Source organism: Scomber scombrus, chromosome 21, assembly GCF_963691925.1.
Source record: "Scomber scombrus chromosome 21, fScoSco1.1, whole genome shotgun sequence".
Taxonomy (NCBI): domain Eukaryota; kingdom Metazoa; phylum Chordata; class Actinopteri; order Scombriformes; family Scombridae; genus Scomber; species Scomber scombrus.
Genome location: NC_084990.1, coordinates 4836806 through 4863359, shown reverse-complemented (window position 1 = coordinate 4863359; position 26554 = coordinate 4836806). Strand labels below are relative to the sequence as shown.

The 26554-nt window shown below is 37.3% G+C and overlaps 2 protein-coding genes across 4 annotated transcripts in view; one reads left to right on the top strand and one right to left on the bottom strand.

Annotated features, from left to right (window-relative positions):
• Positions 1 to 1867, bottom strand: part of mprip (myosin phosphatase Rho interacting protein) — a 45091-nt gene extending 43224 nt beyond the window's left edge. For all 3 annotated transcript variants that reach the window (XM_062442233.1, XM_062442232.1, XM_062442234.1), the window contains exon 1: positions 890 to 1867. In XM_062442233.1, coding sequence (XP_062298217.1) covers positions 890 to 1018 — 129 coding nt within the window. In that variant the 5' untranslated portion in view covers positions 1019 to 1867. The remainder of the gene's footprint in view (positions 1 to 889) is intronic.
• Positions 1868 to 4204: 2337 nt separating this feature from the next.
• On the top strand, positions 4205 to 11289 carry dhrs7cb (dehydrogenase/reductase (SDR family) member 7Cb). Its single transcript, XM_062442855.1, has 7 exons — positions 4205 to 4307; positions 6115 to 6271; positions 7453 to 7565; positions 9100 to 9310; positions 9404 to 9496; positions 10475 to 10636; positions 10844 to 11289. Exons 2-7 carry the CDS (start codon positions 6118 to 6120, stop codon positions 11050 to 11052), a joined length of 942 nt encoding a protein of 313 aa, XP_062298839.1. The 5' UTR covers positions 4205 to 4307; positions 6115 to 6117; the 3' UTR covers positions 11053 to 11289.
• Positions 11290 to 26554: the final 15265 nt, after the last annotated feature.

Sequence of the window (26554 nt, the reverse complement as noted above, 5' to 3'; positions counted from 1 at the left end):
AAAAAAGGTCACTTAAGTCACAAATGTTTGAGAATAATCACTTTCTCTTCACCCGAGATGTTGCAGTGATTGGCTCAACCACACATCTTAATCTCTAATGGACATCCTGTTTGGATAATTCAACTCAGCAATGATATCTAACCCAGGGGTGTTAAACTCATTTTAGTTCAATGTAGTTCAATACAGCTCAATTTGAGCTCAAGTGGGCCTGACCAGTAAAACTACTGAATAATAACCTCAAACTAAACATAATATAACTGAACTACTATAATAAATAATAAACTACTATAACTACCTAACTAACTACTATAATAAATCATCTATTTACAAAACAGATGAGCAGCCTGAGATGTCGTAAGAAAAATGAGTGTAATTTCAACAATGTTGTGTCTCAGTTTTTTCAGATGATTTTGCACAGAAGCTGCTGTTTGACTACATTTAGCACAATATTCAATATATGAATGATTTAAATATGACCACAATATAAATGTATTGTTTTTCAGATCATTGTATTCTGATCAAGGTGGGGAAAAAACCTCAGAAAAATTGGTGTTACTTTTCTGAAATTTTCACACTTAATTTAAGTTAAGTTAACCAGTGGGCCAGATTGGACCTCTTGGCGGCCTGGTTCTGGCCCGCGGGCCGTATGCTTGACACCCTTGAGCTAACCCATTAGGAGGCTGCTTTTAACTTATAAAATGTATACATAATAGATATAAAGCTAAACAAGCTGTCAGCCAACATTCCCATGAGCTGCTGCACATAATAACCATGTGTCGGCTTTTAAAGGGTTAATCTTGAATGGCAGCTTATGAATAAGCCACCACACAATGTGTATGTGTTATATTCATATATGACTGTCATGACTGTTGGTGTCATTAGAACGTACCTGGGTCAAATCTTGATCCGTGAGGAGGTGAAGCTCCCTCGGCTTGAAGCAGTTCTGACATTTACTCTTATTGAAGAAGTTGGCCTGGAATTTCCTACAGGAGTTTTCTTTCGCGGCAGACATGATCATTCAATCTTTAATTTTTTTTAAATAACTACTTTTTCCTGGGATGACTTTAGTGGGAACCCCTTCTGTTTCTCTTGTGCGTCTCTTCTATCCCAACTTCGAAAAAGCTTCAACACTCCGACGCATTTTCAAACGTATAACAAAAAAAAGAAAAAACGAAGAGAGAGAGAGAGAAAGAGAGGAGGGGTTGAATTACTTGAAGGCTAAATCAAATCAAACGCTGCTTTTGTCTGTTTAGTCGTATCCAATTATCGCTTCCCGATAAATAATTAGCTGCCATCAAGCCAGCCTTCCCATCACTCGGTCGGTGATGAATGCTTTTCAGTCCGTGGCCTGCAACCACAAAGCGGAGTGAGATAGAGAGGTGGCTAATATCCTGTTAGCTTGCCAATGGGCTTCCAAATCAATAACGTGATGGTGTAAACCTCCCAAAACAACATTTGCGCACAGGTATCGCCTTCAAGCTCCGAGGCGATAGAGTCCATTAAAGTAGCATCACACTCCCATGTTGAAAAAGGAACCTAAAAGAAAGCTTGCAGTCAAGACAGGCTGCTATTATCCCACAGTCGCAGCAGTCAGTCCAGGCGAAGTTCATCCAATGCTCCCCCCCTGCTCGGCTCCGGTTAGCCCCAGTTAGCTCGCTAATGATATCCTTCTCCTGGCGTCTTCAACTTGACTTTTTAACAAGGAGAGGCGTACCGAAAGCTGAACTGTCCCAGTGTTTGTCTCCCAGGTAAATAAAGCACCTCTCGGCCAGTCGCTGGTTGCAAAATGAGTGTTTAAAGGTTTGGTTCCATAACTAGCCTGGTTAGCAGCAAGAGGTTTATTTTCTTCTTTCCCAGCGGGGTGAGAGGGGAGGGGAGGGAGGCAGGAGAGGAGAGCTCACACAACAGCCCTGGAATACCATCGGGTCTCGCGATAACTGCTCAACGTCGCCGCCCAGGGAGAGAATACAGTTATTGAGGTGTTTAATACAGTTCATTATCACCAAACTTCATCTAATTAAAACACAAATATATTTCATTGGCCGCTTTATTAGGCACACATGTGCAATATAATTTAATCCAATACAACAGCTCTGCTATAGATTCTACTTTTTTAAGTTGATACATTTTCAGTTTTTGTTAACATTGTCAAAAAGATGATAATTCTACTTTATGTTTAAAGTAGTGTTCCTAATATTTTGCCTCTCTCATGTAATGGAGTGGACAAAATATTAGGAACACTCATTCAATATAATGCCATAGTACACCACCGTCACCCACTATGAACTAAGTAATAAACATAAAGTAGAATTATCACCTTCCTGACAATGACAACAACAACTGAAAATGTATCAGATTCATAAATGTAGAACTTAAAGCAGAGCTTTTGTATTGGATTGCATTAGATTGCACAGGTGTGCCTAATAATAAAATAACTACATCAAGTCACATCATTAAAATGTAGTTACTACTAGAATAGTCTTCTGCAAAAATAGAAATAGACTTCTGCTTTGAATGCATGCACTCTGACTTCATGCATTAAATCTAATATTATAGTCTTGTCCTCATTAATGAAATAAAATAAAATTTAACTGCATTATTAATAGAGTACATATATGTCTCTTACATCAAAATATGACCAGTGCATTTCTAGAAATCTGTGAGTTAAGAAGGAAAAACTAAAAAATGTTACAATTGCCCCCGGTCTCCCCTACTCAACTCAAACTCAAAATTTAATTTATTTTATTGTTTTCTTTTGCTGATGAAATTTCTGCCACTAAATCATATGTTATTAATCTTTTTTTCTGTCTTTTTTTCCATAGGTTATACAAGCCAGAAAATGTGCAAAAATGACACCCAACCTTACTGTGTTCATATCACACTTAAAATCCTACCTGGACACACTGAAATACTGCACAAACTAAACAAACTAAAGCTGTGAAAAATATAACTTTATGTAATGAATTTGATGTGTAATTTATTTTACTTTAATTTGTTTATGTTTGTTTTTATTTGTATTTCTTTATTGATGTATTATTATCTGTGTACATGTTCAACTGTGTAAATAAAAACAAAAGTAGATAACATATGTTGACACACTATCCCAGACTCATTGGAGGTATCACATCCAAAATAGAATGAAAGTAGAAAAAAGGTGAACTCCATTTGACATTTTGCCTACAGTGGTGGCATTTGCCTATTCCTATCCTTTACCTAGGCTATTTAACATTAACAAAATATAATGTACCTAAAACACTTCATTATATGTAAAAGTCATGCATTCACCATTTAAAGTACTTAAATACCTAAATATTTGCAAGTACTCACTTTTCAATTACTCACTGTTTAATTATTACTGATTCAATTTTAATATTGTAATGTATAAAGGGCATTTTAACAATTGTTCAATACTGTTTGTATTTTAATCATTACCTGTAAAACATCATTGGCATCACAGTCTTTAAATATCGTTTCAAATCTACTCTGGACAAGAGTTTGTCTCTGATGTTTTTTCCACAACAAACAGGAAATGATGTGTTAAAATCTTTAAAGTTACATCTACTACCTCACTTTTATTAAACAATTCAGAATCTATGAATATGCAAATATTGCTAATTTCAAAAGTTTATCTGCTTCACTGTTAAGTCCATTCTCAGTGTTTTTGCACTGGCGGCTTCATGTTTCCACATCACACTATGTGATGGTTAAATATTGGACCACTGACTCTAAACTATTTGTGATAGCACAAATCATCCTCGTAAACCCGCCTCTTAAAACTATATCGTTAATGAGCACAGAGAAACTTTAAGCAGATAAATTTGAAAACAGCCTTCTAGTATCAAACCTTGCACATATATCATTCTGCACTGTGAAGCTCAAACACTGTAAGAACATCTAGAAAAGTCCCCTGCCTCTCTTTGTCAGTGTGTTTCTGCATTCAAGTTGAATCCAAACGAAAATAGTTTAATAGTTGTAAAACACTTGAAAACAGCAGGACAATGCAATCACATGCAGTTGACACACACGAGACCCTCGCTTGTCATCCATCCCTTCATGCTGGCAACAAGAGAACATGCTTTGAATGCTCTGCACCGCAAACGTGTGTATTAATGGCTGACTCAAGCAGAGGCTATTATAAGAAGCAGGTTCTGGGGGACAGCGGCGGGTCAGACAGGCAGACAGACAGAGGAACGGAGCTGTGTGAATGGACACGGGACACAGAGGGAGAGGAAGGGCCTGTGTTACCTAACTAAACCCGGAAAAACCACCAGCCAGTCCTTCTGAAGGATTAGCTCCTTGTCCGTGCTGTAAGTGACCCAAGAATAACACAGATTACAGGTGTGTTTGTGTGTGTTGCTTGGTTGCTATAGATGTGCACTCAAGAGGTCACTAACCCACTGGGATCAAATCATTTGTCAGCCTAAATGTGGGGCTGCGTTTGAAAGAGGGGTCTCTGGAGTCATCATGTATACTATAGTTTTGATTCATTTTCACAGATTATCTTAATGTATTTTCCCAAGTAAAGCAGGACAAGTAAGGTCACCCATTGCTTATAAATGTGAGCCACCCTGGTTCCTCCCCTTGGGGTATCCAATGACAATATCCTGGAGGTGACATATTGCAAGGCATTCTGTGGCGGCATAGCCAGAGTATATTTAGCTGTTCTCCTTAAACTCACTTTAAATGGTAAGCAAGGCTACCAAATGCTAATTCTACCCTCAGGGGGCATTACACATTTGGAGCAGAAAGCCATAGTTTGTCAAAATCAAAGAAAAAACATGGTACACATGTATGTTTATTTCTCTACTAGTATCTTTAGATAGTAACCTACAAATGAATTAATGTATCAGGTTTTAAAGCAATCATTCTTCAATCATTTCCTGCTGAGAGTTAGATGAGGAGATCAATACCACTCATGTCTGCAAAGTAACATGAAGATGAGTCAGCGGCTAATTAGCTTAGCTAAGCAGAAAAGCTGAAAGCAGGGGGAAACAGCTAGCCTGGAACTGTACATAGATAGCTACACCTACCAGCATATTTAAAGCTTTAAAAAAAATGAACACATAATATTTCACTTGTTTATTATGATAAAGCAAACTAAGTGAAAAAAAACGACACGTTGTGCTTGTATGGGGATTTATGTGCCAGGTTATTTCTTGGATGAGACCAGTTACCAGGCAACCAGCTGAGACCCCATGAAGTTAGCAGTCCTGGCCAAGAAATAGTCTGGCACACAAGCCCACATTAAAAAAAACAGGTAATTGTGTTTTTTTTTACACTTCCCTACAGATGAAACAAACGAGAAATAACAAATTAATAATTAGCGAGCTTTAGAAGTGTTGATGGGCAGATTTTGTTACTGTTAGACAGAGCCAGGCTAGCTGTTTCCAGTCTTTCTGCTAAGCAAAGCTAACTGGTTGCTGGCTCCAGCTTCATATTTACAACAATTATGAGTGAGTGGTATCAATTTTCTCATCTAGCCCTCAGCAAGAGAGATAATAAGCACGTTTGCCAAAATGTGGAACAATTGCTGAGTAGTTCCATAGGTTCAAATTTGACCTACAGTATATGTTACTCCGATTTCACCGCTCCCAGTGTATCCAGGAACATGACACAGAGAAGTGCATTGTTACATTGTAAAAAGCCTGAGGTTTACTCCTTTACTATTGCAGAAACACATCCAGGAAGGTTATTGTGTCACACATGATTGCTTCTGACAGATCATGCTGATATTTGCTGAATTTACAAAACATTAGGAACTTATACTGTTTCCCTGAAATACACTGATAAGGTGACTTCTGATAAACACCATCATCTATTGTTGGTTTCCATGATTAAAATCAATAACAAACACAAAGGAGGAAGAATAGATAAAGAATAGAATTTAGAGAAGGGATTTCAGCTTTCAGATAACTGAGATGTGTTTGGCATTTACTTTGTCAGTTGGTGTATTGTTTGGTTATTGATTCCGTAAAAGTTTAGACCGAGGCCACACCTTGCGAGAGCTAAATCTGATCCAAACTGTCCTGACAGCACCGTCTGCTGGCTCTCACAATGCAGGTCAGTAGGTCTGTAGTTGGTCCCCGCACTGATCGTCTCCTCTCTCCTTTACAGATCATGTCTCTTCCCTCTGTGATGGTGTGGCCCCTGCTGATAGTCGTGGCAGCGGGGGTGTATTACATCTACAATGAGATCATGCGGTTCATGTCCAAGTCCTTGGTGCGAAACAAAGTGGTGGTGATCACTGATGCTGTGTCAGGGGTGGGAACTGGTAAATGATCCTACTTGGTTTTGTGTTGTTGTGTTGTTTTCAATTTAACCTTGCTTTTATTGCCACAGAGGTTTTCTTTTCAACTTTATTTGATAGTTTCTATGACTGTTTGTCAGCAGAATGTCTGAAAAGCACAGCGCATGAAATTTACCAGACTTGCTAAAAGTCTTGGAGGACAAGGAACAAATGATTTATGTGGTCATACAGATCTGGAATTTGTAACATTGTATGATTATTGTACTGTAGCCATCACTAAAATTAATGGAGACAGACGGAAAAGTCCACAGTATTTTGTTTTGCAATACATGCAGGGAATTTCTTTGACATTTGGGAAATAAGCATATCCTCTCTCTTGCATTGAGTTAGATGAGAAGATTATTTATTCATTAAATATGAAGCTTAAGTTGAAGACAGCTTAGGTTAACAGAATACTGTAAACAGCAAGCCTGGCTCAGTCCAACGGTTACAAAATCTGCCTAGCAGCAACTCTAAAACTCAGGAATTAACATATTATATTCTGAATGTTTAGTGGGGAAAAAATAAAACTATGTGATATGGCATGTTGTACTCTTATAGTAGTGATATGTGCAATAAAACATGTTATTTCTCATTTGTTTAATCTGTGCACACCAAAGTATAAAGACAAACATTTTTACATGGGTATTTCTTGCTATAGGACATCTTTGGTCCATTAAATAATTAGCAATACAGTGAGCTGTAGGTTTATTTAGCATGCACACATAAAGGTAGTATTAGTCTTCTCATCTAACTCAATGCTTTTCCACCACCCAAAAATGCAAAAACAAAAGCCAAAGAGAAAAAAAAGACAAAAGTTTGTGGTTTTACAGTGAGTTATGTGCCAGAATACTTTTTGGCAAAAAAAGACTCCATGATGACATTACTCCCGGCCGAGGAAATAGCACTGTACATGGGTCATATAATGTGTTAATGAGTGAGATTTAGAGATGCTGGTAGGCAAACTATTGTTAACCTTTGGATAGAGCCAAGCTAGCTGTTTCTCTAGTTTAAGTCTGTGCTAAGCTAAGCTAATCAGCTGCTGACTGTAGATTCATACTCTCAGCCACAAAGCATAAGAGCTTTTCCGTAACAGTCAAACTATTTCTTCTATTGAAATGATAGAGTTATTTTTCATGTTTTCTCTCCTCTTTTGGTCTGTTCAGAGTGTGCCCATCTCTTTCATAAGGGCGGTGCAAGACTTATCCTGTGTGGGACTAGCTGGGATAAACTGGAGTCCCTGTATGACTCTTTGACTAATGACGCTAACCCCAGAGAGGTGAGGAAATGAAATAAATCATAATGGCGCATGCATTAGTTTTCATTTAAAACGTAATCATAACCATGCCAAACTTTGAGTCAGCCCTTCCAAAGTAAAAACCATAACTCTTATTTGTGGAGTTGAGTCATCTTTTTGGCAAACCACCCAGCTGAGAAACAAACCTTTCTCTATGGTTGCTGCACTAAACACTACTATCTTATATCTATTCCTATCCTCTGGAAATTTTGGAAGTACAGTGACCATTCTGAAAAGCGATAACAGAGAGAAAATCCCAATACCATAACAGAAAAATCCATCAAATAGCCATTTGGAATTAACATGAGATACTGACATGACATGTTAGTTTTTAAGTTAGAAGCAGGCTGTGTCCTTGTTTTTTATCCTCCTCTCTGTTGCCACCTCCCAGATCAGCACTTCCTCTCCTGGTCAATACAATAGCAGGATATCCTTTGTGACAGCACACTGTCCTCTGTGTATCTTCTATACACAGGACAGAGCAGATGTGTCTATATGGGTGAAATAAAATACACATAGATAACAATATCAGTTCAGTAAGCAAACATGTGAACTGACAGCTGCTGATGTTATAGCTGTCGATGATACAAATCAAATCAATTTCTGTTTACCATTAAGGTTTTATCCTGACTGGACTTCACTGACTGGAGGTCATAGCTGACCTTTGTTGTCCACTGCTGTAAATGTGCTTTATTTTTTCTACTCTTATGCCACCATCACAAAAAAATCAGGTCAATTTCTCTGTTTTTTGTTATAGTTCTATGCTTTTTCTTGTCATTCCAACATACCAAATGATTTATTTTTGACAAGAAAGCTTTGTTGTTAAAATGTATCACTTTATCATGTCATATCAAGAAACCTTCACAAAATTATACAATACTTATGTATCTTGTTGGCAAAAAAAAAAGCAACACAGCTTTGGGGGGGAATTTCATGTCTTTATTAGAAAGTTGACAGTAGAGAAATGGCAGGAAATGAGGACAGAGGGATATGGAGAATGCAACAAAGGTCCCCAGCCAGACATGAACTGGGAACGTTGTGGTTCATGGTCAGAGCCAAAAAAAATAATTTTTTCTAACATTATAACTGTACATTGATAGGTTGTATAACAAGAAACTTTCACATGTTGTTCTAACAAGAAAAAAGCTCCAATTGTCCACTTTGGCGAGACACATTTATAATGACTCATTTACTGTACATGGATTGATAACGTTTTATTGTATTCTTAGAGATGAGACATTGTGAAAGTATCATTCAAAATTCATCATTTGAAGGCTCTTTCAAAATGTAAACAAAGACTTAAAATATGTTGAATATATGGACACTGATTAAGTTAATCTTGATATGACCTGAAAACAGTACTGTAATAATGAGAAAATGCTCTCATTATAACAAATGAGATGATTTATAGCAAATATTTTTTGCAGCAATACACTGCCAAACCAGTCAGATTAATGCTTGATGAACTGTAGATACTTCCATTCGGGTAAAGTAATACAATCTTGTCTTTCCTGAGACGTTTGCCCCAAAACTGGTGATCCTGGACTTCAGTGACATGGACAGTATGGAGGAGGTGGTTGCTGAGGTGGTGGACTGTTACGGCTGTGTGGATGTGCTGATCTGTAACAGCAGCGTGAAGATGAAGGCTCCCGTGCAGAGCATCTCCCTCGAACTGGACAGAAACATCATGGACATTAACTACTTCGGCCCCAGCACTTTGGCTAAAGGTGGGCCGGACATACCCGAGCAAACTACCTGAACTATCCTGTTTTTATTGATTTTTCTCTTCTAATTTACACACCGTCCAATTAATGTGGCAGGCATTCTTCCAACAATGATCTCAAGAAGATGTGGACACATAATACTGGTCAACAGCATCCAGGGCAGACTGGCTATCCCCTTCAGAAGTTCATGTGAGTTGTCACAATAGTGCCACTAAAATATTTCTCAACCAAATATCAAGCAATGATTCATCCAAAACACTGAAAGGTTTAGACCTCTCAGATTGTCTGGGACAGGTCTGTGTTAAGAGTCAAAACTAAACATGGAGAAGTTTCTATGCAGCACATATTTTGTATAAACTTAAAGCGTAAAGTCTGGTTCAACTCTCATGTCTTTTAAGTGTTTGCCGCTTATTAATTTCTCTTGCTGTGTTCTACTATTTTTATCATTTTTTAAACCATTTTAGTCTCAGCTCTTTGGATGGCAATGCCACACTGGTTGGTCAGTCCACCACTTTGGTCCAGGCTGAGATATCTCATCAACTACTGGATGTATTGCCATAACATTTTATACAGATGTTCCTTTGCCTCTAGAAGATGATGCCTTATAACAGATTTTTCATTCAGTGTTAAGATGAAGGTGATATTTGTAGTTTTTAATGGATTGTCATGAAATTTGGTACCCAAATTGATGTCCCCCTCAGAATTAATTAATGCTTTAACTTTGGTGATCACTTACCTTTCCATCTAGTGCCTTAATCAAGTCAAAATTTGAAATGGTCCCATACTTTGGTTTATGACCAAATACCTGCAAAAGTAATCACACTATGCTAACATGTTATACTAAGTGGTAAAAGTGGTCAACATTATACTTGCATTATGCTGGCACTTAAATTAGTAATGAAATAGTAACACTAAATTCTAAATAACAGAACAGATACCAAAAACAGAACAGAAAACAAAAGTAGTAAAGCTAAAGGTATCTAAAGTTTTCAAACAGGTGTCTACTCTCACATTGTGGTTTCACAGACAGAAAGGCTTCTTGTGACAACACAGAAAACAATTAGACAAAGAATGTATGGCATGAGACTTCTTTACAGCCGAGGCACACCTCTTTTGTGTTTGTTCACTTAATCTAATGTGTTTGCGTTTTTTGTCGGCACCTGTTAGATGCGGCGTCCAAGCATGCGGCGCAGGCCTTCTTCGAATGTCTACGGGCTGAAGTGCAGGAGTATGGGGTAATTGTCAGCACCGTCAGTCATACCTACATAAACGCCTCCAACCCGCTGTCCAATGAAAAGTCGGCCCCTAAACAAAGCAGCCTTGCAGCATGTGAGTAAAACGACTGGTATGCTGTGTGGAAGTGATTTATTAGGTAATGATATATGACAAATCATCACAAAGGTGTTTCGTATTATGAGTGTTTCTTAGCTTATAGGTTGTTTGCTTTTTATAATGGAGCAAATATAACTATAACTATATTCAAATGTTTGGAATGTTCCTTTTCTTGCAGTAACACATCTATTTGTTCCTTCACAGTTATTGCTAGCCAGTTGAACCATGGCGTGCGCCCATCAGTCCTGGCCAATGAAATAATGCAAACAGTGAACAGGAAGAGGAAGGAGGTTGTGCTGGCCCACCCCATCCCCTGGGTGGCCCTCCACCTCCGCTCCCTCTTCCCCCCTTTCCTCTTTGCCGTGCTGGCTTCTGGAGTGAAGGACTCAGTCTTGGCTGAGCAGATGCAGTAGGAGAAAGGCTAAAATGCTAAAGTGAGTTGGAGTGAGATAGAGATGCAGAACAAAGCATGGATTGTTTGGAAATGTCTGATATTTAAGGGTATGTGCTTGACGCAGAGCTGGATTAAAAATTGGGCAAAGCGGGTAACTGCCTTGTGGCCCCAGAATCTAAGGGGGCCCCTAGGCTTCAGGTTGTCGCAATTTAGTTTGTGATCAACTTAAAAGTATAGATAGCCTCCAGACATATTTTAAGACGAATAGTCTACAAATAGTTGAATTATGCAAATGTTTTTAATTTCAAAGGTTTAACTGCTGGATACGTGGTGTCTCCTGCTTCACTGAAAAGTTCATTCATAGTGTTTGTGCAGGTTTTCCACATTACACTTGTGTAACTTGAATTGTCATAAATCATGCCTGTAGGTACACACGTTAAACTCAGATTATAGCATGAAGAAACTTTCCACTTTCAGCAGATTAATGTAAAAAAAAAACAAAAAAAACAACTGCCTCTGGTATCAAACTGCACAAACATCATAAAAAGATTTTAAAAAAAACATGCAAGATAAGTGACAAGTAGCAAAATACATGTATGAGTGGAAGGGCACTAAATAATATATTAATACTGGACGATGATTGTTTATTTATTACCACTAAGCACATTATAAACTAATAAATGATAGGGGCCACGAGGCAAGACCTACATTATAACCTAATGTCCAAATATTTTCCAAGGAAGATTTATGGAATTCCATTCCATTTAAATCCAAATATATGTTTGTTATTAATTTATTGGAAATTGTATTCTCCATGAATTTTGCATTATATATTCTTGCCTAGAGACACAGTTTAATGATAAAATTCTTTCCATGTCAGAAATTAGGGACCTGTACAAATATTACAATTGTGCTTCATTGGTGTGTATTAACATAAAAAAAATCAATCAAATTACCACAAACAAGTGTGTTATTAGTAACTAACAGAAACATTGCACAGAGAACAGGAGAATCGGAGGGTTATTCAGGGCCCTGGTTTGAAGCATGAGCCCTCACAGAACATTAAAGTGGTAACACACTTCAAAATCTAATCAAATGTAATGAAATCAAAATAAAAAAGTGACCTGGGATGATCTGAAAATTGTGCACACACAGTCTGAATCACTAAATGGAGAATTGATACATTTCTCTTGACTTTGCTATTTCACTGTTTGATTGTAAGAAGAGAATCAAACTTTTGTTGTCTGTCTCCTTATTGCACTTCAGTTAATATGTTTTGTATATTATAATGGGCTCCATTGGAGGAAACTATAACGATGCCTGTGGATAAATTGAGTTATTACAGCAAGAGAAGAACATGATCTGATTAAGAAGAGGGAAATGAAGTGCTGGGGATATAGAACAAACAAACATGTGCATTGGGTTAGGGTAGGGTTAATTTTTCACTTGACCAGATCTAGTAAAAAATGCATAGCTTCTACTTTTCACACCACTACAGTGTTCTGACAGAAATACATACAAAACATGTAACCAGCCTATAAAAATATATAATATGTTAAATTAGCTCCATCCAGCTACATTACTTTACTTGATATTACAGCAGTAATAATACATGATGTTTGCAAATGATATGTCTGTACTTTTACTCATGTAAAATCAAATACAGGACTTTTATTTGTATTTCTTACATTGTGCTATTGCTACTTTAGCAAATAAAGAATCACATTGTTACTCCCAATTGTAATAAAATGAACAATATACAGAGAACAAAATGAACTATATGAATTATGTCCATGTTTATTATCCATATCATTAGAGGGCAAAGGTTTGAATGTACTGACCAGTATTCCATGTTTAAAGCCATCGAATGATTTCATGTGTCTTTCTCAGTGCGTCCTCTAGGTGGCAGCAACACACAGTCACCAGTATTAATGATGCAGTGTGGCTTTCGCCTCATTCAACCTCATCCCCTCTATCCATTGTTTACTAGGGGTCAAGTGTCTACTCAGTGTTTACTCTGTCTGAATATTTATTATCTCCTCTATTTTTGTTAACTATGACATAACTGATGAACAGACCTCGAATGATCAACTTTGACCCATTTTTCGGAACTTTTGTGATAATATTCCTTTGTTTCATAATGGCGCTTTTCCTCAGATGTTGCAATAATTGCTTGTGCATTGCAATAAGAAATAAAAAATATATATAAAAAACAATAAAAACATAATAATTCTTTGGAAGTTGTGCTTGAATAAAGTGTGTGAATGTGTGCTCACAGTCAGACAAAGACCTCAAGGCAGATATGACGTTTTACACGGATGCAATAGCGCTCCAATTACATGTCACTCATAGATTTATTGCGCTCATCACTTCAGGAGCTGCTGCCTGGTATTATCCTGCTGCAAGGATTACAGCGGTTGGATCAATGCTTGTCTGTGTGGTTTCTACATGACATATACCCCTATGGGGTGGATCACTTGATGTATAAAACGCCACATTTTGGAAGATTCATGCTATATTATATCAGAAATAAAATGTCACAGGATGTCATAGAAGAACTGATGTTAATGAGGAATGAATCCAGAAAGGCTGGTCCAAGTATTGTGTGTGGATTTGTGTGTGTGTGTGTGTGTGTGTGTCTGTATGAGGGCGTCAAGTCCAGCTGGTATGCGTGAGTCTGTCCTCCAGGTCACTCTCCTCTGGGGAGTTCAACATCTTTTGTCTCCGGGGCCGCCGGACAGGAATGTGCCTCTAATGTTCACATGAATAAATGCAGCTCGATGACATTTCCACGTGTCAAACAGGAAAGATTTCTTTAGAGCACTCAGCTGGACTCTCCAAATTGGCATTTTGGTCTGAACCCATTTACATATGTCACACAGAACCTGCCAGAATCATGTATGTTTCATCGCATGCTAGTGAGGTCAGCCCACATATGAATAATTGTTTAACAAGAGAGTTTTTCCAGGGGAGATCAGGAGCGCGTTGTATTAAATTTGTCAGATTTACTTACGCTTAAAGGTAAATCAAACAAAAATGCATCGAGGTGTGAAGTCGTATCTTTGAATGACCTAAGCCTAATAGTTTCTCTCAATCATCTGTCTCAGTTCTCTGGTGAGCAATATGTTGATAAGGCCCAAACACGGTAAAGATGATTGTCCTGAAGCGATATTTAGAGTGATGCACCCTGAATGCGAGGCATGACTTATATATGAGAATCACCTCAGAGGGACGTCTGCTGCTCAGAAATGGTCTTTCTATGAGCGAGGTGATCACCCTTATCAATTTTTAAAGCCCAGGTTATTGACACTAACCTGACTTATGGAGGTTATGCAGAGGCCATGGTAATGATTCCCTAAGCTTTCACATACAACACCAGAGGGGCCGGCTCTTACTTTAAAATATCGGTTGATAGCAGACGTTATTGCTCCAATGAGTATTACGGTAATGTCGGCACACCGGGGTTCTCTTTGTCCATCTGTTGTCGCACTGGTTATTTGTATCCTGCCCTGTGGGGTGACTGTAAAGAGACATATAGACAAAAGTGTGTCCGAAAATGACTCAAGCAGTAAGGATGCAGACTCTTGAAGTATGTCCTCGGGTATGTTTGGGCCATATTGGGCTTTTATTATTCTATATATCGTATGCTGAACAGTCACAATGTCCACTTCTGACATGATGGAGGTTCTTACTTGACCACGTCTACACCAAAAATAGCTAAAAATGACTTAAAATTCTATTTAATGTAATTTTATTTATTTATTTAGCAAATAAATGGATCTTGTAAATGTAGCCAGCCTGAGGCAGAAGTGAAATAAATGGCTAGTTTATCCCCCACAGTATCAGGGTCACCCAAAGCAGGCAGAAAACTGAAAAATGACCTTTATATATTTTATATTTGTTATTTTACTGTCTTCTCAATGTATTCTTTTTTCTCTCAATGTATTCTTTATTTCGGTTTATTTCATTCATTGCTTTTAATCTGGTTTTCACTTGAATTGTATTTTATTTATTAATCTGTCTTTAATTTTATGTTTTACTAGTTGGACTATTGTTTTTTTTCTATTTTTTATTTCCTGATCGTTTTCCTTCAACTTTTTACGTCTGGTATTACTTCATCACATTTGCTCATAGTTGTTTTATTATTTTCTTTTCTTCTTATCAGATTTCTGGATTTACCCACTTTATTTTATTATTTCTTTATTATATTTTATCAATCTTTTCTTCTTCTTTACCTTTTATTGTATTTGGGTTTTCTTAATTTTTTACATTTTTATCCTACCTCTGGTGTTTCCTCACTGCAGTTTCAGGAGAGTTATGATAGTGTTTCCTCAGTTCCTGTTTTTATTGAGTCTTTTTGTTTTGTTTGTTTGGTGCAGAAATACAGCCAAACAAATTATAAAATGCAGGGATTCATAGTTATTTTAAAGCTGCACTAATCAGTCATGTCATATTGACAATAACTATATATAATATAATATAAAAGGGTTCACTACTAATGATGCATTCGCAGAGAATTATCACCCAGTTTGTATCACTCTGTAGTCCCCCTCAACTCTTTGGAGCATTTTAGCTTCCGTTAGCTTACTTTCATCAACCCAAAGTTAGCCACTAGCTGGTGAATGTAATGGAAAATGTATCAGCTAAAGAACCAGATATGTTTTTCAGGAGTTTGTGGAGACCAAAAAGAGCCAAAAGGCGTGTAAATACCAAACTTATATTCAATTAGTAGCCAGAAACACAACTCTAAATGAATACTCATGTTGCTCTGATTCTGCTAGATATGTGAATGTTTGGACTGTTTGCTAACTCGGTCACTACAACACTGCCCCAAAGTGGCCAAAAGAATTAACGTTGCATTAATAATGTTGACTCAAAAACACTGTCAGACTATGTCACTATGCTCTCTTACAACTTTTGTCCCTTTTCCTTCATGTCTGCTAGGGACTTGATCCATCTTTTCTCTTGTATTTGGTCCATTTTCGCCAGCATTAATCCAGGGTCTCTGCTATAGTTCTCAGATAGTGAGTGTCAGTCTTTCCATCGAGTATATCTCCTCTACAATGTCCAACAACTGTCGTAGGCTTGGATGGATTTCAACCAGCTCTTTGTGATGGCCTTTTTGCATGCCAATATCAATATTTTGAAGCGATAGATGTCCTTCTTTTGAATAATGTCACCTGGTATGAGACCCAGGTATATAGTCCGGGGGTCCCTGGGTACCTTGTAGCATAGAATCTATTCAAGAATCTGAATAACCTTATCCCAGAATGCTTGCAATTTGCTCCAATGTATTTTTAAGATGAAGGTACATTTGCACCTGAAGGTATTCTCAAATATTCCATCTCCAAAAAGCCTCTGAAACTATGCATACAGAAGTAGAAGTGTGACCTGTCAGCCAAGGGCACTGCACCGGATTAAACTATTATTTCAAGGTATAATCTTAACATCACGTCATCTTGAGAAGGGATTGTTTTTTTTGTCATCGAACTCTTCCTAATCCCCCTGTCTTGTTTGGTTTAAAGATTACGCATATTTAATCTTAAAGAGAAAGTTTGCCTTAATCTCTTATAAATCCCAGCGTGCACTGCTTCTCATATCCCCATCTCTTTAGAAACAGTTTCTCACGGACACACAACAGTCTCCTCAAGAATAAGACTGCACCGCCGGTTCCAGATTAGAGACTTTAAATGTTGGCTATCATAAATCCTTCAAATTTCTTGTTTTTTGGACAGAAAAGCATTATAATGTTTCTCATGGCCCTCAAATCAAGAGGGACCACAGATATAATTATGTTACCAAGCGGATGTCGAAGAGAGATGTAAATCAGTTCAAACTTCAGGGAATAAGCATTACAGTTGGCCTCTCTGTGAAAATGCTACAAAAAGTCAAACTGAAGCATGAAGCCTGAGTCTTTATACCGATTTGGATTCATTTGATAAGCGCAGAGCTTATAGTTTCCTTTTGGAGTTTGATCTCAACCATTAGTATCAGCTCTTTGGCAGAATGTCAGGGTGTCAGAGGTCCCATTGATCTGACTGGGTCTAACTGGAGATGTTAATGAAGTTCGAGTCTCTCTATTGATTGTCTGCCTATTATCAGTCGATGTATCAGGCGGTAACACAATGTTCACTGTCAGGCACTGGGCTGATGTTTGGGTTTTATTGCTACCTCCTTGTTAATAACATAACACAAGTCATATTCTCAAGTACACAAACAAAGAACTTGATCTGTCATTATATTATCCACTAAAACAGAAATGGATAATCTGGGCCTATAATAATAACACATTGTTTATTGAGGATTCATTATTAGTTCTGTGGATATAAAGTGTCCAGTGATCTTCAAAATTAAATGAATATGGAGGGTAATAACCAACATCCAATTTTTACCTCATTTGACTAAAACAAATTAACTCATGGTCTACTTACTTGCTTTTTACTCAGCTTTCAACTGCATTTCAGTCGTCATCAAATTAAATCAAATCCTTTTCTTATCATTTGTATCATACATTTCTGCAAGGCATGATGAAAGAACTAAAAACATTTCAGTAAAAAAAGAATAGAAGAATATATATGAAAGTTAAATGAAGTCCCTGGGGTAAAAAAGTGCAGATTTAAGTGCGCAATTTCAGTCTAGTGTGCAAATTCATGAGTCATGAAGATGGCTCAGGGGTCCTTGCATTATCTGAGCATTTTCATTCAACTGTTTAAAAATGTATATTTTTTCCTCCCACTCTTTTTTGTGTGAGATTTAGTGGATTCTAGTGGTGAGGTTGCATATTACAACAAACGGAACACCCCCATGACGAACATACATTGGGATATGAAACACTTCAAAGCCCCTCTCTAGAGCCAGTGTTTGGGTTGTCCATTTTGGGCTTCTGTAAAAACATGGCGGTGAAACATGGCAGGGTCCATGGAAGAGTACTTCCTCCTTATGTAGCTATAGATGTAGATCATTGTACGATAACAAAAGCACAGTGACTTTAATTTTCAGGTGATTATACACTAATGAATATTATGTTCCATTTCTGCCACTAAATTCTACACACTGCACTTTTAATTTACAGTATACTTCTTCTTCTTCTTCTTCTTCTTCTTCTTCTTCTTCTTCTTCTTCTTCTTCTTCTTCTTCTTCTTCTTCTTATATGTTTGTGTGTTGCTTCAGCATGCTTTATAAAATATTTCCTTATATAAAGTCAGATTAATGATGGATGTCCTGTTTTAAATGTCGTGTTCCATCATTACTCAGTACATGAGGTGATGTGATCTCTTAACATGATCCCTGAGGAAATTACATCTTTTTATGAGCCTGATGAAGCAGCAACCAAAAAACATTGCTCATATCGTTTAAGGGGTACAACAGCGATTTAGCAAGTTAAAACCAATAGCTTCTTTTCATATACACCTAAAGTATGTCAAACTCCATGCTCCATGTTCGTAATGCCGACTTTCTGTTATAAATTTGAGTGATTTTCTAAGGTTTCCTGTCTCTTAAATATTTCTTTTACACATTAGTTTCTATCCACAAGTTGTCTTGAAAGAATATGTTTTATCAACATAATAAGGGAATTTTTTTTAATGAGCATATCAGCAAAGTCGGCATGATTAACCTTTTTACAGGTTATATTTAAAGCTCTTGGTTAATGTTAGTCAAGCTTAAATATGGAAAAATTGAATGGTGACACAAGACAAGACTGTTTCTTTTAATCTGGGGAGGAGGAATGGGGGGTATTTGTGAGTAAGCTTCCTTATTTTCTTTTGGACATATCTGACATATCTCTATGCTGGTTACAATACAGAGAAATGAGTAATGGCAGTTTGGAGAAATGTGGAATCATGCATAGACTGAATCAGTGAATCAGTGATCACCCGTCAACAATAGCCCACTTTTATGCATGATTAATGTTGATGAAGATACAGAAAAATAGAAATGCGTAGCAAAAGTAGCATATCGTCAATATTTTAAAGACATCATATTTACAGGGGGGAGCTCATGTCTTATTAAAAGTAGCCGCACTCCCCCTGGTTACTCTGTAGTTTGTACCTTGTTTGAGTCTCTTTTCTATCTCACCACCCTCCTGGACCTCCTCCTAATTACGTCTGTACAAGAACATTGTAGCACTTTATAGACTGGAAAAACATTGATCATAATCAGTGCAGCAATTACGTTTCTTTCATTCATCATTCTATAAGTTGTATCTTATTATCAATTGTATTCATCTAATTCTTTCGTCTCATAATCTCTTTAACCTAGTTTTAATCTAGCTTTTATTAAACTTTATCTCTTTTATTTCATTTGACTTTTTTTTGGTCTTTTTTAATCTATTTTAATCTAGTTTTTTTTACTTTCAATAAACCATTTCTCATTTTCTCTCGTAATTTACTTATTTATTTAATTATTTTATTTTTAAATTTTGGTAATTTAAATGTTCTAATCATTTTTTATCATTCTCATTTTCTCTTGCATGCATTGGTCTAAATTATTTGCTTTTTAATTTGTTCTCCCATTGTTTTATTCCTTCTATTCCTTTATGTTGTCTCTTGTTCTGTCTTATTATCAGCTTTTCAATTTACTGTGAAGCACTTGGAACTACATTAACTTGTATGAAAGCTGATATATATGAATAAAGTTTGATTGATTGATTGATTGATTGATTGATTGATTGATTGATTGATAAAATCTATGGAGAATAGCAGATCCTTAATCATATAATTAAGTGTGCAATCACAAATAATTGTGCTTTATTTTATCACACTATAATAAATCTCTCTCTGCATTCACCAGCTAAATTAAATGAACAATAAATAGATGAATTCATTAAATATATCTCACATTTTTATTGCCACAATGAGAAGCTATTGGACACATCACAGAAATAATAGCCAAAGCAGTGACTACAAAAGCAGAGAGCCGCTCCAGCAATTTAATTTGACACTTTTCACATGCACAGATCTAAAGAAAATTGCCGAATAATACAGACGGTGACAGTCTGTAACATGATATGAGTGTTTATGTGCCCCGGCCACGCTGCTAAGCTCCAGCGTATTGAGTTCTGATGAGCCATCTCTCTTTGTGCATATTATATGAGAGCTATGGGAATCCAAATGCAACAATATTGACACTGTGCAATTAGAGTGGGGTCATTAGGTCTGCTGCTATTTTAGAGGAAGAAAAGCGGGAGTTGCATCACTGGAATCCTGCCTAACTATGTGATGGAGGACACACACAAACAAATAAACTTTAACACACACACACACACACACACAGTCCCAATCCTGCCTCCATCAACCCACCCCCCACCCTCACACACACACTCTCACACCCTCTCCCTACTCCTCATCTAAATTAGAGGGGGGTGATAATAGGAGGAGGGGGTAGCTAATGAAACAGAAGGGGCACTGCGCGAGCAGGGATTTCTAAAGGCTGCCTTTGCTGGATGCCTTGACCCCCAGCTCAGCTCCTCACCTTCTTGGCCTCCTCGGGCTGCCATATTTTGACCCAGGGAGGCTCTAGGAGTGGCAGGAGCTTTTCAAAAAGGACTTGATTGGATTTTTTCTGTGAAAGGGATAAAAACCCACCGTGGCTCTCGGTGCCCCCTGCCTCACAATGACGAAGGAGCCAAAGCGTGTGCATCAGAATAGTTATCAACTTCCAGAGGATCATATATGAGTGACCCTCAGATGGCCAAGAATAACCTTACATAAGCTGTGTTAGAGGAGAAAACACACTTGTGCACACACATGCTCACTTAGATTGCAATATATAATGTTTGGTCACATTCTATAGATCTCCTTTGATCCCCTCAAGTCACTGTTTGAGGGAACTGTTTCCATGACAACACTGGAAAAGATGCATACATACTCTCTTGGTTTTGATCAGTTTTCTAGCAGTTCAGTTCCAATACATGTCAACACCAATACACACAAAATTGAAGGTACATATGTTTTTTGGTTTTTTTTTTTTTTTTTTAGTTGAACGGAAATGAGGGAAATATCAAAAAAGAAAGGTGGCAAAAAAGTTTTAATGTTTAGTGGAGAAGTAAAATGTAACAAAGTGAAGTACAAACAAAATTAACGAATAAATTAAGATGTACATAAAGCAAGTGAGTTATTTATCACTCAAGCTTTCAATCCACTAAAGAGATTAAAAAGGAGATCATCAGATATGTGTGGAGCAATGAGGAAACTGTAACCTCAAATTACAACATTAAAACAAATATATACAGCATGTCATATTTCCATTATGTTATCTTCATGATAATCCACCATTTGAGGTTTGACTGGTGTTCTGTTAATCAGGTCCTCTCATCTGCAATGGTTTAATGGTACTGAACTAGAGAATTAACCCCACCAGCTGTTTATCTTTGTGTGCCCAACTCCTAATACATTAAAATAAAAGTAGTGGATTAAAATGCGCATTAATTTACATTTTCTCTCTGATTTCCTGGAAATTTGTGCTACATTTTTGACTGAATGCTAACATGTTCACAATAACTATACATTGGTGCACCCTTGTAGCTGAGTGGTCACAACACATGTCACATAACTGCAAAGTCCCTGGTTTGAGTGTGGTAAGGGACCTTAGTTGTATGTCATACCTATTTCTCTCTCCCCCCTTGTTTCCTGTCAGTCTCTCTGCCACTAATTGTCCAAATAAAGGCAAAAAAGCCCCAAAAATAACAATTTAAAAAAAACAATGCTTACATATTGATTTTAAGTATGAATATAATGTACATAATGTTAGTGGCAACTGACATGGGCATGGACTCAAATGCAGACTCCTACACGGTGGGTAAAACAAACAGTCCTTTAATTGATGTCAAAAGTCAGTACACAGGAGATCAATCTTTGAAAGCAGAAAATACAAAATCAGCAGGCAAAAAGGCAGAAACTGGTCAAAAACCATGAATGGCTCATTAGGAAAATACAAAGTAATGCTGGAACGCTGTCACAAGGGAACAAGACAAACTGGCACAAACAGACTATCTATTCTACAGAGAGAGGAGACAGTGAGACACAGGTGCAGCACATTAGGTTGGGGCAGGTAATCACACATGAGGACAGGAAGTGAAGGACCTGAAATGAGACGAGGTGAGTATCAAAATAAAACAGGAAACATAAGACAAGAAACGCTAGCAGAAACAAAAAGTGACTTAACTGAGAGACTGAGTTTAATTTAGCATCTTAGCATGCTAACGTTTGCTAATTCGCACCATTAACAACGAACGTACAACTGAGGTTGATGGGAATATACATTTCACAGGTATTTAAAACCAAAATCTGTTCGACAATTAGAAAATGTTACCTCATGATGACAAAGAAGTGATTGCAACTCATCCATCGAGGGACAAAAATTCGTATTCCCAAATGTTATCGCAATCCATCCAATAGCTGAAAACCACAAATTTCAGCCTGCTAATGGTATTAGATGAGGTTAGGCAATTATCGACGTATCAAGGTTCATCATCTGGAAACCATGAGAGTCTGTACCGGCTGTGCCTATCCATCCTCTAGTTGATTAGATATTTCAGTCTGGACCAGTGATGGACCGACCAATTGAAAAACTGACTGACAGACATTAGAATCTGATGTATTACTTGATCAAATTTCAGTTTAACTGTTGTTAAATGTTGTATACCAGAATAACAAAAACGAACCAAGAAACAGATTCCAAGCATATAAACTACATAATTGTCAGAGCCTGTCAATAGTCATAGTTCTTCTTGTGCTTTGTGGAGTGAAACACATAAAATCAGTGCCACCAGGGGAAACATTAAGGCAAAATTGCATCAGTAAAACATGTCTTCAATGGTGCACCTCATCAAAACAGACGGTACAATCGGCTTTGTGGCAACAAAATTGCCTGTCAAACAAAACGACCCACTGCAGACTGTTTAATCTATATATTTTTAGGTAGATTTTTTGCCTTAAATGTTGTCTTCTGTCACACCCCTTCACATTTCCCAACTGACCCGTGTATAAAACTGTTCCGGTGTCTTGTCTTTTTGGTCCTAGTATGAGCTGACAGCGTAAACAGTCCTACAGTGGGCTCAGTTCAGGGGATGCACAGGGGGACATGGATGGAAGAGGGGGATCAGAGTGGGAATGGGAAAACATGGGAGACAGAAGGGAGGCATGCATGGATGTAGACAACGGTAGAAGCAGGAATCCTAATTGTCTGTTAGGAAGACTTTTGTTCTCTTGCATAGGGCTGACAGCATGTTTCTTTATATACTCACTAAAAGGTCCAGTGTGTGTGTGTGAGTGTGTGTGTGTGTGTGTGTGTGTGTCTTTTACATGGCCACTAACAGGTCTCGGATCACTGGTTATGAAAAGAGTGGCTGGTAACCGTTGTGTTTCTGCCGATGGAACTCTGCCCTTTGATTGGCTGGCTGGAGTTGTGCTGCCGCTGCAGGCAGGAAGGTTTATTTTGGATTTGTGAATGGAGGCCATGAGGGCTGTTGGGTAATCTTTGTGAAGAGTTACTGGGACCTGACACTGTAATGGACCAAAGAACGTGGCCTCTGTTATGTACATGTGTTCCTATTCACCAAACTGAAATTTAGCAGGTTTCTTTGTGGTATGAGAAGAAGTATAAAGGATTTTATAGAGACATTTATGATGATTTTCACACTATGGAGTAATAAACCAGGGGAAACCAATGGATCATGGGTTTTCAATAAAAGATATAGCCAAACCACTCTTGGTGTAGTATGATTTTGCAAGTTTCTATGATTACAGACTCCATAAAAACAATAACCCAAACCTTTACAGATTTAGACTTAGCATATAACAGTTTATATTTAACATACATCGGTTTATGAAGCATGCGAATATATAATGCCCCACAAAGGCAAAGAGCAGTAACTAAAGAAACAGTGAAGTTGAGAAAAAAGGTACAAAGTTCAGGCTGACAGGCAAATTGCGTAACAGATACAAATGTTTTAATTAAATGTCTTTTTACCCCCAAAAAACACATTGCCACAGAACCTAAGTAGTACCACAACACTTTATTTTGATTATAATTTACAATCAATAGTTCTTAAGGGTTAAAATATAAATCTGTCATGCCAGGTGTCTGAACATCTACTGTGAATATCAATATAAAAATCAATACAAGAAACTAATTTACAAGTCCAACTGAAATTAAACTGCCTTTGTTTTCTACTACAGCTACATATGCGCTCTATAAATTGCTTGTCCTGTGTTCTCATTCTTTTTTTAAAAAACCTCAAGATACCAAAAGGGGGACATTAATATTTAAAATTCCTGCCCACTGGTCTTGCGTTAATTCAATGAAATACTGTTCTGTTTTCTGTCTACATAGCCGGAGACTTTAATTTGAGCAGCAAATCAAATCTTGAATAAAGCAATAACGTGGCCTTCTATCACAGAGCTGAGCAGAGAGTCACACTGAGCCTGATAGCCTCCTGCTACATAACACAAGAGCCACAGACTCTAAACAGCAACTCACATTAGTTTTCCTGCTAAAGTCTCCTTCTTATCTAACAGCCACTACACAGACATGGAAAAGTGCGACGCTAACATGAGTTGCAAATGTCAGTCTGGTCATGTTAAATGCTGGTTTGATCGTTGTTCTTCAAAATCCGTTATCGACAAACTGTCTTTCCATGACTTGTAGCTACAGCAGCTTGTTAACTTTGCCTCTCATTTGCTGCGGTGTAACACAGATAACCTGCCAACCAAAGTAAATCAAACAAGCCTGAGACAAGATGCATTTCTGACAGTTTCTCTTCTTTTCTTCTTCTTCTTCTTCTTCTTCTTCTTCTTCTTCTTCTTCTTCTTCTTCTTCTTCTTCTTCTTCTTCTTCTTCTTCTTCTTCTTCACAAAACAATTAATTACATTGTAATACTTTTTCAAAAAGATGCTGAAATCATTTTTGACTGCAGAAGGATGACTTATATTCAACTTTCAAATATTTAAATATGGGATTTAAAGGACAGTTTTGAAATTTTTAAGTGTTTACTTAAAACAGCAGGCAGGTGTCCATATGAACACAGAAATAGATTTTCCTTGCTGTAATCATTCCTGCTGTTCATACTGACTATCAAAAGATCCTCTTGTAAGTGATGGGGACCAAAATATACAGTGTGTCTATATACAGTCCTTTGTGCAAAAATGCATTTAAAAGCTGATGTGAAGCTTCTATTCAGCTTCAGCAGTCTGAGTCAGTGATATCAAGTGATATCTGACACATTTACAGTCTTTTTAGCATCAAATTCCCTCTTTGTGTTTCCCTGTTGAACTTTGGCACTAAAAAGACTGTAAATGTGGCAGATATCTATTTGATTTGACTCATTGGACGAAGCTTCAAATTAGGTTAATTTTTACACAGGAGGAGGACTGTGGATTTTGTCCTTCATCACTTAGATTGTAAGTATATTATGAAAGTATCTTCTAATGGTCAGTATGAACAGGAGGAATGATTAGACTACTTAGTTAGTTGCACTTAGCAAGAATTCATGTTTTTATTCTTCATTATGATTGGATTTAGCTACTGCTATGTTTGGTTGTGTAGACAAACAAATACATTTACCAAGATGTCAGTTCATTAAAATGGTTATTTTTCAATTAGAAATAACAGCTAGGGAAAAATCAATAAGTAATTTTAGTTTTAGCTAGCTGAAGCTATCTCACCAGCTAGCTTTTCTTTGATAAAGCTCTAATTTAATTTCGTAGTAATACGAAGTTAATGTCTTGGCTGTCTAGGGCATCATATAATGTGTGATATATAATGTTACTGTATCAGCCTATTGCCATTTGATGAATTTGGGATTGTTATCAGTCCTGATGGAGGCACGGCTATAGTGGTCACCACAGGGAGGTTGGGAGAAGCTGTGCTGGGCTCAGGGGACTCCAGGATCGATGGAGGGACTGCTGGCTGTGATCTCCTCTGCTAAGATGAAATAATGGCAAACCACTCTGGTCTCTTTGGGAGTATTAGAGTATGTAGATAATGGCAAGGCTGGATTTGAGCAGCTTAGATGTGCATTAAACAGAGAAACAAATCATGGAGAGCCTATTTTATACACAATTATACAAATACATTTAATAACATTGATATTCCTACGGAAATCTAACATGTTGGTATTCAATATGCAATAACACAATTATTTTGTTATGTTTTTGCACATATAATGTATAAGAAATTGTTTTGATAAGAATCCAATGGCATTATTTACTCCTTAGCTCTACAAGGATGAGGGTAAATATTGGCAGACTGGGATTTCAGCTCTACAAACATTTCTCTGGGACAAAGCTGCTTTGAGATGAGTCTTCATATAGTGTGTTTCCTCAGTTTTTCTGCAGGAAATGAGAGGATGCTCTGACTGAAACCAATCTTCAGAAGTGATATGATCCCCCAGGAAAGACCACAAGGCAGAAAATACTGAAATATCTACCTTTATTGACCTATGATCACCATCGCTCGCCTCATCGGACAATTCAGCAGACTGTGATTTGACAGTAAATCGCTATATCTTTTAAATGTGGGTG

What these genes read in the sequence shown, in the direction of transcription:
- dhrs7cb (XM_062442855.1), top strand. Translation starts at nt 6,118, where the DNA reads ATGTCTCTTCCCTCTGTGATGGTGTGGCCCCTGCTGATAGTCGTGGCA. An exon ending in CCCCAGCACTTTGGCTAAAG is followed by an intron (nt 9,311 to 9,403) that starts GTGGGCCGGACA and finishes TTAATGTGGCAG; the next exon opens with GCATTCTTCCAACAATGATC. An exon ending in TATCCCCTTCAGAAGTTCAT is followed by an intron (nt 9,497 to 10,474) that starts GTGAGTTGTCAC and finishes GGCACCTGTTAG; the next exon opens with ATGCGGCGTCCAAGCATGCG.